The following is a 14768-nucleotide window of genomic DNA, read 5'->3' as shown; positions in this document are numbered from 1 at the left end:
TCTTAAAGCAATCCCCAAAAGTTCCTCTTTAGAGTGGTGGCAATCATTTGGAAGGCTCAAAAGTGTCAGCCAGTTCCGTGCCCTCTGTTGATGGATGCTGTCTTTGATCTTTGCGCCAGGATAACCCCACTGCCACCTTGGAGGACTTGGAGAAGCCTGGTGTAGATGAGGAGCCCCAGCATGTGTTGCTGCGCTATGAGGATGCCTACCAGTACCAAAACATATTTGGTCCTTTGGTCAAACTAGAAGCAGACTATGACAAGAAGCTAAAAGAGTCTCAGGTATTCTTCACCATATCTGAGCAGCAATACTCCCTTTTAAGCCAAGGCACTAGGCTTATCTATCGTTGCAGAGATTTTATTGTCAATTGACTTTGTGTTTGTTAGCGTTCTTTACTTGTGTATGCATTTGATAATCTATAAATCTCCTTTTAATGTTTCCTTGTAGACCCAAGACAATATAACCGTCAGATGGGACTTGGGCCTGAACAAGAAGCGAATTGCATATTTCACTCTGCCCAAAACGGATTCAGATGGTAAAATTTGACATTCACTTCATCACAGTCATACAGAAATATCACTAACGCCTGTATAAAAAAAACTAAAACGCACACGACAGCCTCCACCCATCAGCATTTATCACTATGTTTACATTCATTTTAATAATATATTTTCTTTCCGCCTTACCAACCGCAGATATGCGTTTAATGCAAGGTGATGAGATCTGCCTACGCTACAAAGGAGATCTGGCCCCTCTGTGGAAGGGGATCGGCCATGTCATCAAAGTCCCAGACAGTATCCTTTTTCACTATTAGCTTTTTCCACTATACCTGTCGCATAGATACAATCCATTTTTCCCTCCTGATGTTAAATGTACATGCACAAAAGCATCCAGGGGACATAAAATAAAGGGTGTTTTGCTCTTGAGGCACACTGGCACGTGGATAACAATCTTAATTTCTGTTTTCTATATTAGTATTTTTTACGGTGTAGAAAAAATATTAAGTCAGTCACTAATTGTGCATGTTTTCCCACTATTGAAGATTAGAGGCCTGTAATTTTCATTATAGGTATACCTCAACTATGGGACAAAATGAGCAAAAAAGAAAAATCCAGGATATCTCATTGCCTGATTTAAAAAAAATATATTATTTGCAAATTATGGCAGAAAATATTTGGTAAATAACAAAGGTTCTTCTCAATACTTTGTTATATAGCCTTTGTTGGCAATGACAGAGGTCAAACTTTTTCTGTAAGTCTTTACAAGATTTTCACACACTGTTGCTGGTATTTTGGCCCATTCCCCCATGTGGATCTCCTCTAGAGCAGTGATGTTTTGGGGCTGTCTCTGGGCAACACAGATTTTCAGTTCCCTCCAAAGATTTTCCATGGGGTTGAGATCTGGAGACAGGCCAGCCCACTCTAGGAGCTTGAAATGCTTCTTACGAAGCCACTCCTTTGTTGCCCGTGTGGTGTGTTTGGGATCATGGTCATGCTTAAAGACCCAGCCAGGTTTCATCTTCAATGCCCCTTGCTGATGGAAGGAGGTTGTCACTCAAAATCTTGTGATACATTGCCCCATTCATTCTTTCAGTCGTCCTAGTCCCATTGCAGAAAAACAGCCCCAAAACATGATGTTTCCACCCCCATGCTTCACTGTTGGTATGGTGTTATTTGGATGGAAGTCAGCATTCCTTCTCCTCCAAACATGACAAGTTGAGTTTTATTTTGATTTCATCTGACAATATGACATTCTCCCAATACTACCTCTGGATCAGCCAAATGCTCTTTAGCAAACTTCAGACGGGCCTGGACATGTACTAGCTTAGGCAGGGGGACACGTCAGGCACTGCAGGATTTGATCCCCTGACAGTGTAGTGTTACTGACGGTAGCCTTTGTTACTTTGGAGCCAGCTCTCTGCAGGTCAGTCACTAGGTCCCCCATGTGATTCTGGGATTTTAACTCATCGTTCTTGTGATCATTTTGACCCCACGGAGTGAAATCTTGCAAGTAGCCCTAGATCGAAGGAGATTATCAGTGGTCTTGTATGTCTTCCATTTTCTAATAATTGCTCCCACAGTTGATTTAGTCTAAACAAGCTGCTTACCTATTGAAGATTCAGTCTTCCCAGCCTGGTGCAGGTCTACAATTATGTTTCTGGTGTCCTTCGACAGCTCTTTGGTCTTCGCCATAGTGGAGTTTGGAGTGTGACTGTTTGAGGTTATAGACAGGTGTATTTTATACTGACAACAAAGCTAAACAGGTGCCATTATTACAGGTAACGAGTGGAGTACAGAGGAGACTCTTAGAGAAGAAGTTACAGGACTGTGAAAGGCAGAACTCTTGCTTGTTTGTAGGTGACCAAATACTTATTTTACAGAGGAATTAACCAAATAATTAATAAAAAATCCTACAATGTGATTTTCTGAATTATTTTCCCCTATTCTGTCTCTCACAGTTGACGTGTATCTATGATGAAAATTACAGGCCTTTCACATCTTGAAGTGGGAGAATGTGCACAATTGGTGACTGACTAAATACTTATTAGCCCCACTGTATCTGCTCTTTTCAACTACATACGGGGTGGGATCGCATGGTGGGTAGAGCAGTCGTGCCAGAAACTTGAGGGTTGCAGGTACGCTCCGTGCCTGTTGCCCTTTTGGCCAGGACACTTCACCCTTGCTCCCAGTGCCACTCACACTGGTGAATGAAATGGTTGTCGGAGGGGCCATAGACGCAAATTGGCAGCCACGCTTCTGTCAGTCTACCCCAGGGCAGCTGTGGTTACAAATGTAGCTTACCACCACCAAGTGTGAATGTGGAGTGAATGGGTTCTCACTCTGTGAAGCGCTTTGATTGTCTAGAAAAGCACAATATAAATCTATTACATTATTATTATTATTATTATTAATATTAATACATACAAACTTAGCAATTAGTGCCTCCTCCTGGCGATTTTACTGCTTTTTCAAAGAGAAACAACACTTTTACACTCTTGGGGTCCTTACAACTAGCTTTTACAGACTACGGGGATGAAATTGCAATCGAGTTGCGTAGCAGTGTCGGAGCCCCTGTGGAAATCCCCCATAACTTTCAGGTTGACTTTGTGTGGAAGGCGACCTCCTTTGACAGGTAGGCTTACATTTTTACTTACAGTAAATTATATTTACTCCTTAAGTAACATCTATTGTCCATTCCCTAATCATTAGTGACATAAAGTTAGACAGACATACCCTATTTTATTCCATTGGTCCTTGTTGGTGCCTAACATAATCGTTTATAGAGGCGTCACAATCCAATATTAGTAGCGGTAATACAGACTGTTCTAAAATGCGGCATTAATGCTAATGTTCTTTATACGTTAGATCTGGGTTTGGTTCTAACCAACCATGGAAGAACCATTAGCGAACATTCTTTTAGCGTTCTGTGTTAGTTGAGTTAGAGCGGACACGGATGAGGAAGGAGGACAGGACAAGCTATGCGAGCTGGGACACTGAATTAGTTAGATCATGAAGTAGTTGAACAAGAAAATAATAAATGTTTTGTGCATTTTAACAGAAGGCTAATGGGAACTGTGTTAGAGCAGAAAGTAACCAGCTACGAAGATGAAATTATCAAGTAGATAAATAAACTAGGAGAGACAATAATATCCACACAGAATGGCAACACATCTGTTAGCCATAGAAATGAGCAGATCAGCGACACTTCTTTGAGCTGCAGGTTTATGGGGCCTAAGTGTCTGAACATTCTGTGGTTTTAGAAGGCAAGAACATTAAATCCAGGATGCCTGTTTGTCTAGAAGGAACGTTTAACAATATTTTTCACTTAACAGGCTACTACAGTTCCCATGGCTCCAGTCTTCCATATTTATATCTATGCTGTGCGCACTAAATCCAAAAACCGGAAATGATACAATACAGAATATGTCAGGAGCCAAAGGAGGAGCCATATTATTAATAATTAAATGTAATACATTCAGAATATATTATAATATATTTACAATATGAAAATAATAATAATATACAATATAATAATTATAACTGTATAAGTAATCGATTTACAATCAAATCGTAGCTCTTGAATCTTGAGGTGTCTAAAGATTCCCACCTGTGCATCTAAAACATATGATTTAAACAATCGATACAAGCAGTCCTCCAGCGCATTTACTTGTGCAAAGGTCAACAGCCAGTTAACAGCTAAATGTCCTGCAATAAAGCACACAAGGTTAGTCTTTTATTGTAGTCTTTAGTGTAGTACTTTAAAAAGGTAAACATAGTAGGCTAACTTGGCGCCAGCAGCTACAGACCCACGATACACACAATAGAACATGAGCTAGATATACAGTACATGACTGTCCTTAAATCTTCAAACAATATAAAATCACAGGGAGAATCAAGTGATGGTCATAATTTGCACTAAAATTGTTGTCTGTATTCTACTTTGGATGTAGTGTCTCTGAATAGCCTACTGTAAAATGGTACATACCCAGCAGTTTGAAACATTTTTTTCAATATAAATAAATATCAAGTAATAGTTGCATATTACTTACAGATACATAGTCTCCAAAGCAAAAGTGTTCGCATCATTTAACTCACTGCGTCAATTACCACTCTAATTCAACCTTAAATAAGTGTAAGTCCATTCCAGACGCTAAAGAGTTTAGTGTTTTTCATAAATACTATTGCTGTCTGAGTAATTACACCTGATCTAGACTATTCCAACATTCCATTCAATTAAAACAATGTATATCAGTTTTGGATGGAAGGTAAAAAAGTTGTCTCATGCCCGTAATTTCAATGTCAGGTCAGTGATACTAACCACGCATATATTTCCGACTGCAGGATGCAGAGTGCTCTGAAAACGTTTGCTGTGGATGAGACCTCAGTGTCTGGATACATTTACCACAAGCTGCTCGGTCATGAAGTGGAAGACGTTACCATTAAGTGTCAGCTGCCTAAGCGCTTCACTGCCCAGGGCCTACCAGATCTCAATCATTCACAGGTCAGGGTCTTTAAATATGGTCATTTATTTCTGCTTGCTTTAGTTGTGGAAAACAAGCATTTTTTTTTGTAGTTCTTCGGGATTTCTACTGAGGTTTATTTACATGTGTGTAGGTCTATGCAGTGAAGACTGTGCTGCAGAGACCCCTCAGTCTCATCCAGGGTCCTCCTGGTACTGGGAAGACCGTTACCTCTGCCACCATTGTCTACCACCTGTCTCGTCAGGGCAACGGGTAACACGTTTTATTATTCTTTGTTCTCAAAATTGGTTGCAACTGTTATTTAACATCCTGTAGCATCTATGGTTGTTGAAGGTGTGCCTGTCCGTTTCTTTGGTAGGCCGGTCCTGGTGTGTGCTCCCAGTAACATTGCGGTGGACCAGTTAACCGAAAAGATCGACAAGACTGGGCTGAAGGTGGTCAGGCTGTGTGCTAAGAGCCGTGAGGCTATTGAGTCACCAGTCTCCTTCCTGGCGTTGCATAACCAGATAAGCAATATGGACAGGTCAGTGACAAAGACTACTCTTTGATTCATGAGATCACCTAGTTATTTGCATTTTACTTATCAACCTACTGCACAGAAAAGAACCAGAACTCAAGAAGAACAAAAAATGTGTATTGTACTGCAACGCCCAGCTGGTGCACACAGTCTAGCATAATAGTGTGTGCGTGTGGAATTTCTGCATTCACTGTGTTTTTATAACATTATTTAGCATGCAAGAGCTACAAAAACTTCAGCAGTTGAAGGATGAGACTGGCGAACTTTCTTCTGCTGATGAGAAGCGCTACAGAGCCTTGAAACGCACGGCCGAGCGTAAACTGCTCATGGTATGGTGCAACTTCAGTGCTGTATTTAGATTTTTAGCATTGAACATGCTTTTATCAGTGTGAATTTAAATGTTTGAATATTGGAAATCTCCTTCTCTGTTGTTCAGAACGCAGATGTCATCTGCTGCACCTGCGTCGGTGCAGGGGACCCTCGCCTGGCCAAAATGCAGTTCCGCTCCATCCTGATTGACGAGAGCACCCAAGCCACAGAGCCTGAGTGTATGGTGCCTGTTGTGCTTGGTGCAAAGCAGGTATTATTCTTGTTTTAATCACTAGAGTAGCTGAGACAATAGATCAGCTCATACACACATGTTCCTTTAAAGGGATGTTAGTCACTATTTGTATATAATCTTCCAATTTACCCCTTGTGTATCATGAACTTTGATTACACACACTCTTAGGATCCAAAAGGGATCGGCACAAAAAGTGTCCAAAGAGAGCAATAAATTATTATATTTTATATTTTCTTCAACAACTTCAAATGTATCTGTTGATATCAAGTTTTTATTAATTTTTTATGTTTTTTTGTCAAAAATCAGTTTTTTATAATACTATATTCTATACTGTGTTAATAGAAGGCAAAATATACAACATTTAAAGTTAAAGTTAAAAAAGTTACAAAGTGGAATATTTGAGGTTGGGTAATTTCAGCCTTTAGTAGGTCAATCATTCATGACATTGATTTTTGAGGGAGTAGGCAAAAAAGTATGATTTTTTTTTTTTATAGTGCCTTCTGAGATATAATAAGAGAGAAAGCAGGCAGGACTTGGTTGTGATTATTGAGTTCACACAAGTTTTTGATATATATATTCCAGGTTATAGGTAAATGCCCAGGATTACTTGTTTTGCCTTTTTGCAGATACTCATTCATGTCCATCAAAGCTCAGAATTATCCATCAAGGTTTTGTGGTTGCATCAAATGCTTAAGGGCACTATTGCAACAAAACAATATTTTCTTGGTTTTTGATCAGAAAGAATAAGATTAATGGAAAAAGCATAGTAATGTATCAGGATTACAGGCTGTCAAAAGTAGCAGTTCCAGTGAAAGCAAATGGGGTCGAAGGATATCTTTTAAGAGAAAGTGTTTGTACTTTGTTTATATCTTATTTAAAAAAAAAACTCCATGGCAATATTTCAGACCTATATAACCTTTAAACTGGTCTTACATGTATTCCTTATGTGATATTACATATCACATAAGGAATACATGTAAGACCTGTTTTGGGCCATATCGCTGCACAAGGGTTAAAGTGACATACTTGAGTATTGATAAATATTAATGACATTTTTTTGTCTCCTTGTAGCTCATCTTAGTGGGTGACCACTGCCAGTTGGGTCCTGTGGTGACTTGTAAGAAGGCAGCTAAAGCGGGGTTGTCACAGTCCCTGTTTGAACGCTTGGTGGTCCTGGGGATCCGACCAATTCGCCTGCAGGTCCAGTACCGAATGCATCCAGCTCTCAGTGCCTTCCCATCAAACATTTTCTATGAGGGCTCCCTGCAGAATGGTGTCACTGCAGGTTTGCCAAAATTTCTTTTAACATTTCCATTTTTTTTCTACTCGAACGCGGCTAAAAAGCTCTCCAACCGTAATAGATACAAAAAAATAACATGAACTCTTTCCATTCTTCCTAGCTGACCGCATCAAGAAGGGCTTTGACTTCCAGTGGCCCCAGCCGGACAAACCCATGTTCTTTTATGTGACTCAAGGCCAGGAGGAGATTGCCAGCTCTGGAACTTCTTACCTAAATAGGTAACAGTGCACTTCTGTTTATCTTTATGCACTTTTTCACATTTATACTTATTAACATACATTTGTGTGACACATAATGTTGAATTTTATTGTAGAACGGAGGCTGCAAATGTGGAGAAAATCACCACCAGGTTGCTAAAGGCTGGAGCCAAGCCAGACCAGATTGGGATCATTACCCCTTATGAGGGTCAGCGATCCTATCTGGTCCAATACATGCAGTTCAGTGGCTCCCTGCATACTAAATTATATCAGGTACATCACACAGCTTTCTGCAATTTTATAATAATGCAATCATACCCTTTTAAGTTGACACTCTTCAGATTGTTTGTTCCTCTATTTGTGCATATTTGAATTTAGCTTCTTCAGTTTATTTTGTACCGTTATCTAACAGAGTTGCTGTAATGATGATAACGTTTTTGTACATGTGCAAATCTTTCTTGAGGTAATTAACTATCTAAAAAAAGTTTGCTGGATGCGTTTTGTTGTTGTTGCTGTGGCAGAATTCAGGTTGGCACTTACTTGACACTGAAACAGAGGAAGTCCCTGTGCACGTTTCAATGCTGCTTATTAATAACCAGCTAGTAATTTTGATGATTCACAATGCTTATCAAATTGCAATAATAATGGTAACATGCGTCAACTAGAGCTGTCAACGCGTGATTAATAAAAATAAATTATCGCGTTATCAAATATGAATGAAAAATTAAGGCTTAACCCAGTAGACGCACGCATTTTTACACGGTCTGTGATCACAAGGAGAGGTGGCCAATTTCACTTTAAATATAACTTTAGATTAAACTGAGGTAACTTGTTAGTATTGCAGCGACAAACGTTCTTATCGGCGCACATTACATTTAAAATCAAATCTTAAAGCGAAACGCGTACTTGCGGATGGCGCCAATAGCATGAATGTTAGCTACATAGACGACAAGCAGAGAAGAATGCGACACTGGCGCTTTACCTGCGTCAATGTTGTCAACAAAAGTACCACCGTTAAGTTAAAACATATGCCTTTGCTAAACTGACAGCCACCGAATGTAAATCACTTAACATTTGTGAAGAGTAAGTCCTGCAAGAATGTGTCATTCATATCACCACAGCTGATCTGTCATACAATACCTTGAAGAGGCGCAATTACAGAAAGGATTAACAAAGTACGACACAAACAAGAGCATCAAGTTGCAACTACTGGCTATATGTGAATTTATTTTGCTTACTGGAGAAGATTGGACATGTAAGTAATTACAATGAACTGGGATTGTATTGTACCAAAATAAGAGATCAGCATTGTCATCTGAATAAAGTAGACAAGCTTGTTTGTTTCAACAACTGGTTAAACTAAAGACTAATTGGAGATTTTAATGGTGCACTATGTTAAGTTGTTTATGAATGTGGTTACTACATTATTGATTAGTAACTGTACTATGTTTGCAATATTGCAAAGTCTTTCAAAATGTGCTGTTAATACTTACTATCACCAAGTTTTGAGGAAATCAATGACTTGCAGTTCAGTAAAACATTTTTAAAAACGTTACTATATTACATTCTGACTACCAAATCGCATTTGTATTCAAATATTGGGGTATTTTCTTAAACACATTTTATTTATGCAAGCAAATGATAGCCCGTGGTTAATCACGGATCTAGAGTGTGATTAATTAGATTTATTTTTTTTAAGTCACTTGACAGCCTTAGTGTCAATATAAACAGATCGATTTTCATTAAAATTGAATAAAATTATCTTGTGCAAAGATCACATCTAAATGTCCTCCAATAGGCACACACAGTTGGTCTTTTATTTTATTTTAGTGAAATCATTTACTAGAGGTAAAGATGGTAGGCTGTCGGCTAATAGAAGCTAGCAGCTACACAACAAGTGTCCTTAATTAAACATTATTGTAGTCTAAAACATTTGTCAATAGTTATAATTGCATATTACTTATACTGTAGATCAGTGGTTCTTAACCCTGTTGGAGGTACCGAACCCCACCAGTTTCATATGCGCATTCACAGAACCCTTCTTTAGTGAAAAATAACATTTTCAAATTCAAGACAAAGTTAGATGTTTTTGGTAACACTTTAGAATGGGGCACACAATATAAGTAACAAAGACTTAATTTTGAGTTATTTGGACAGTAGTGTAACATATTCTAAGTAATAAAAACTTATTTTAGAGTTATTTGGTTAGGGTTAGTGTCAGGGTTAGAGGGTTAGGGTTATAATAAGGCCTTGCTGAATAAGGCATTCTTAGGTACTTAATAATGACTAGTTAAGAGACAATGTGTTACCAATTTGCATGTTATTGAGCAACTAATTAATAGTGACTATGTTCCCCATACTAAAGTGTTAACATGTTTTTTTACTGGTGCACAAAATGAACCGTGCATGAACATCACTTTGTTCAAACAACAAAACCCAACAAAGTGTATAAACTCACAACAAAATACCCACCTCCAAATCAGTCAGCTGTTTGCGTATCTGTAATACGCCCACAGGGAGAAGTTTGTATTTACACGATGAGTCGGGTGTGTTTTGACTTCTGCCGAACCCCTGAGGCCGACTCACCGAACCCCTAGTGTTCGATCGAACCCTGGTTAAGAACCACTTCTGTAGATACAGTCTCCAAGACAGAAGCGTACTAGAAAGTATTATGTAACAAATGTGTCAAGATTAGCTTAACTCAATGAATTTTGGCCATTAAGTTGTTGGCAAAAAAATCAATTCCCAATCCATTTCAATTTAAAGCCAACATTAATCAATTCTAGACGATTAATCATAAATACGTTTGTGATTTTCATACACAACATTGTACTCTTGAGTAATTTCACTGATCAAGCCTTTTCTAACATTTATCACTACACAATAAATGTATGATTGGTGCTGATGTCCTGTCAGATTATTATTGGTATCAGCCAATACTTGCAGCTCAAATATTGTTATTGCACTGGAAATTAAAATGTTGTAGCAAGGCACTTCTAAACAGGACCTCTTTAGGTCTCAAATTGGGTGTTGACAGAATGTGGTCAACATCGGCTTAAGCAGACACTCATGTAGTGAAAGGAAGAACACAGAAGCACTTCTTGAATTGTTTAGTCAACTTAGAAGGGTTTGACTGTACTGCCTTAACTAGACAATTTTTAGGATGAAGAAACATGAATAACTAACATCAAAGTCTTCACAATAATTATTCTTTTATCCCGTAACAGCAAGTGGAAATTGCCAGTGTAGATGCCTTCCAGGGCAGAGAGAAAGACTTCATCATACTGTCTTGTGTTCGTGCCAATGAGCACCAAGGCATTGGCTTCTTGAACGATCCCCGTCGACTCAACGTGGCTTTGACCAGAGCCAAGTAAGGAAATACTGACTTGTTTTTGAAAACTTAAAACTAAAATACTTGGTTTTGATTATATTAATTGTGACTCTGGAATAAGCTTTGTACAAAATAAAAACTTGTTTTATTTGTTTTTAAGATATGGTGTGATCATTGTGGGAAACCCTAAGGCCCTTTCTAAGCAGCCACTGTGGAACAACCTGCTGAACAACTACAAGGAGCAGAAGGTCCTTGTGGAGGGACCCCTGAACAACCTGAGGGAGAGCCTCATGCAGTTCAGCAAGCCTCGCAAGCTCGTCAACACCATCAATCCTGTGAGTAGCTATCAGGACGACGTATTGTGAATCTGTAAAAACATCTAATAGCATTTTTTTAAGTCAGGCTTGTTCATTAAAACTTTTCTGTGTGTTTTTGTAGGGAGGCCGTTTCATGAGCACAGCAATGTACGACGCTCGTGAAGCTCTAATTCCTGGCTCTGCCTACGATCGCAGCAGTGCTGGTAGCTATTTGCAACAAAATAGAGATTTTCACACCGTTAGCGAGGATGGAATTAAATCTTAAATCTTTGTTTCCTACAGTTGGTCGTCCGTCCAACATGTACTTCCAAACTCATGACCAGATTGGAATGATTGGCGCCGGACCTGGTCACATGGCTGCAATGAATCTCCCAATACCCTTCAACCTGGTGATGCCTCCCATGCCGCCGCCCAGCTATCTCGGCCAGACCAACGGCCCGGCTGCAGGTACAGTGCAGCTGTTTACTGTATGAACCCTATTGCAGTTAATCTCAAATAAATTTACAATAAATTATAAATTCAAATTGATCAGAAAAGTTAACTCGGGACTCACGCTATATGAAACATTTTAACCTACAAAAGAAATGTGGGAAAAACATTTCCAGATTTTTTGTTTGTTTGTTTTTTTTAAAAATGAAGATGTCAGGAGTACGTTTTGTACTGCAAATCTTTTTAAACCATGATACTGATAAAGCATGTTCCCGGGGTCACATGCCTGCCCACACAGGGTATCGCTCCACTAATTGAACTGGATTAAGCTAACAAAAACATTAGCAACACTAGCATAGCTATGTGAGCTAAAGTGCCAACATTACAGGCACATTAGAACAAACTGTCATTCTTAAATAGCCTGTGGAGAAAAACAAAATAATAAAACCCACAAAAAATTAGCAAAGCTCAAAGGTGAAATAAATGATAAGCATTAATAAAAAGTAACATTTGGGTAGAGATGCTCGATAATTTTTTTTCTTGCCGATATGCGGATATTGTTTTATACTTGATTTGCGATACTGAGATTGGCCAGCACTGATAGTTGCCATCCGAAGGCGAAATTTGGAAACAAGTATTAACAATGAATTTGAGAAAAATCCAGGCTACACCTTGTCTGATATCCTTAATGGCAGAAATGCAATATCGATATAACCTTTTTTCTAATAACGTTGATCAGAGACTGAATATCTATTGTAAAAACACCAAGAATTATAATTGATGTGCGTGACCTATTTGCTCTGTTTTTGTCACACAGGCCGTGGAGCAATGAAGGGTAACAAGCCTGGACGTGGTGGGCGGCAGAGACCCCGTGGTTCAGCAGCCCAGGGTGCTGGTCATGGACCACACAGCCAAGCCAGCCAGGATGGATCCTCTCAGTCCTTCTCACAGGGGCCACTGACTCAAGGCTACATAACAATGAGTCAACCTTCCCAGATGAGCCAGCCTGGTTTGTCACAGCCAGAACTGTCACAGGTAAGGCATTTTCACCTCGGTTTTGTTATTTATTTATGTAAAATAGGATTGCACGATAATTTTTGGGTAGATATTGGGAATTATACGGTCACACCGATAATCTGATAACATTTAAAAAAAAGTATCTGATAACCAATTTAAAAAAAATGCTACAGTGAAGCAAGATTCACCATACTGTGCTAAAGGTGGGTTAAGGTGAACAAATTAAGTGCTCCTACCTCGTGAGATGTTTTTAACCGTCCCTTAGCTCACAGGACTTCACAGTGTAAACATGCTGCCCGAACTAAGTGCTCTGCAAACACTCCGCGTGGAATAAAATAAAATAAAAATTAAAAACCTGTCTTTGACTCATCAAACCTCATTGGCCAGCCACTAGTAGCCACACTGGAAAAAGTTACCGTATTTTTCGGAGTATAAGTCGCACCTGCCGAGAATGCATAATAAAGAAGGAAAAAAACATATATAAGTCGCACTGGAGTATAAATCTCATTTTTTGGGGAAATGTATTTGATAAAACCTAGCACCAGGAATAGACATTTGAAAGCCAATTTAAAATAAATAAAGAATAGATAATAGGCTGAATAAGTGTACGTTATATGACACATAAATAACCAACGGAGAAGGTGCCTGGTATGTTAACATAACATGTTATGTTAAGAGTCATTCAAATAACTATAACATATAGAACATGCTATACGTTTACCAAACAATTTGTCACTCCTAATCGCTAAATCCCATGAAATCTTATACGTCTAGTCTCTTACGTGAATGAGCTTTTACGGTAATGAGCTAATAATTTCACACATAAGTCGCTCCTGGGAATAAGTCGCACACCTGACCAAACTATGAAAAATACTGCGACTTATAGTCCGAAAAATACGGTTTTAGTGCCTTATTCCAGTGCGAAGAGAATGCAGACTACCTGCAACAAGTGCTGAGCAAAGACACCGTGGCTCAGTTGGTAGAGTAATTTGAGGGTTTCTGGTTTGATCTCCAGCTTCTACCATCCTAGTCAAGCAAGTTGTCCTTGAGCAATACACTTCACCCTAGCTCTTGATGGGTTGTGGGAAGGGGCCTTGCGTGGCAGCTCCCGCCATCAGTGTGTGAATGTGGAAATAGTGTCAAAGCGCTTTGAGTACTTTGAAAGTAGAAAAGTGGTATACAAATAAAAGCCATTTACCATTTAGCGGTAAAATGTGTAAGTAACATTCTTGTTTGTAATGTAGCATCCTGATTTTATTTTTATATACGTGCCCTAGACCTTCTTCAGACCAAGTCTCTTTGGACTGTGTCTTTTCCCTGTGAACTAAGTTGTAGTTTTAAGTGCTTTCATATGGAGCTATACACTACTTTGCATTAAAAATTGCAACAGTGGAGGATTTTAGCATAGATGTGCATGTACGGTCCAGTCTGCCCCACAACAAGAGGATTGAGACAAATAAGATAAAAATGTCGGACTCGCACGAGTAAACGTCTACCATATATGGAGATATCCTCTGATGTAACTAAAGTGTCAAAGTCCAAACAAAACGAGGCAAAAGTGTTATCTATATATCGGCGTCATGCCTCCATAGTTTGAAATAAAATTTTTGGGAGGTACGAATATATATGTACCAGCAGGTAAGAAAGTTGGTTTTGTATAGCAGATCCCCTTTAAAATGTCATCCCTTATCAGGATATTTATTATGGATGTGATGTTAGATCTACCATAGTTGTGATTTCATATTTCACGGTTTGTCATGTCCACCATTGTTTCACTGTTTTTTACTTTTACTTTTTCTTGTGTGAGCAAAATTAAGTTAAATCATTAAAAAAAAATAAAAAAAAATATATATATATATATTAACTTTGGTCCTGAGAAACAGGAAGTTATCGGTATTTGCTTGAGAAAAAACGATATCATGCATCCCTGATTTTCACCCAGACTGAGACATATTTTTTCATACATTTGTTTGTTTTATGGTTCTACAGGACAGTTACTTAGGTGACGAGTTCAAGTCCCAAATCGACGTGGCTTTGTCCCAGGACTCGACTTACCAGGGTGAACGTGCATACCAGCATGGTGGGGTGACCGGTCTGTCACAGTACTAGAGTGTAAG

General features: G+C 38.9%; 1 protein-coding gene across 2 annotated transcripts in view; it reads left to right on the top strand.

The window, feature by feature from the left end:
- LOC133540620 (regulator of nonsense transcripts 1) overlaps window positions 1-14768 on the top strand; it is a 29167-nt gene that overhangs the window by 12067 nt on the left and 2332 nt on the right. Inside the window, exons 6-23 of one of the 2 annotated variants that reach the window (XM_061883388.1) lie at window positions 120-281; window positions 448-535; window positions 696-794; window positions 3024-3132; window positions 4842-5001; window positions 5115-5233; window positions 5340-5504; window positions 5713-5827; window positions 5935-6078; window positions 7132-7345; window positions 7461-7578; window positions 7674-7830; window positions 10785-10927; window positions 11049-11223; window positions 11327-11408; window positions 11488-11652; window positions 12452-12669; window positions 14641-14763. In XM_061883388.1, the coding sequence (XP_061739372.1) occupies window positions 120-281; window positions 448-535; window positions 696-794; window positions 3024-3132; window positions 4842-5001; window positions 5115-5233; window positions 5340-5504; window positions 5713-5827; window positions 5935-6078; window positions 7132-7345; window positions 7461-7578; window positions 7674-7830; window positions 10785-10927; window positions 11049-11223; window positions 11327-11408; window positions 11488-11652; window positions 12452-12669; window positions 14641-14760 (2553 nt within the window). In that variant the 3' untranslated portion in view covers window positions 14761-14763. Of the gene's footprint in view, window positions 1-119; window positions 282-447; window positions 536-695; window positions 795-3014; window positions 3133-4841; window positions 5002-5114; window positions 5234-5339; window positions 5505-5712; window positions 5828-5934; window positions 6079-7131; window positions 7346-7460; window positions 7579-7673; window positions 7831-10784; window positions 10928-11048; window positions 11224-11326; window positions 11409-11487; window positions 11653-12451; window positions 12670-14640; window positions 14764-14768 lie in introns of both variants that reach the window. The other variant, XM_061883387.1, reaches the window with a different exon arrangement.

This window comes from Nerophis ophidion, linkage group LG22 (genome assembly GCF_033978795.1).
Source record: "Nerophis ophidion isolate RoL-2023_Sa linkage group LG22, RoL_Noph_v1.0, whole genome shotgun sequence".
Lineage (NCBI taxonomy): Eukaryota > Metazoa > Chordata > Actinopteri > Syngnathiformes > Syngnathidae > Nerophis > Nerophis ophidion.
The sequence above is the reverse complement of the archived record's forward strand: the minus strand, read 5'-3'. Positions and strand labels throughout refer to the sequence as shown.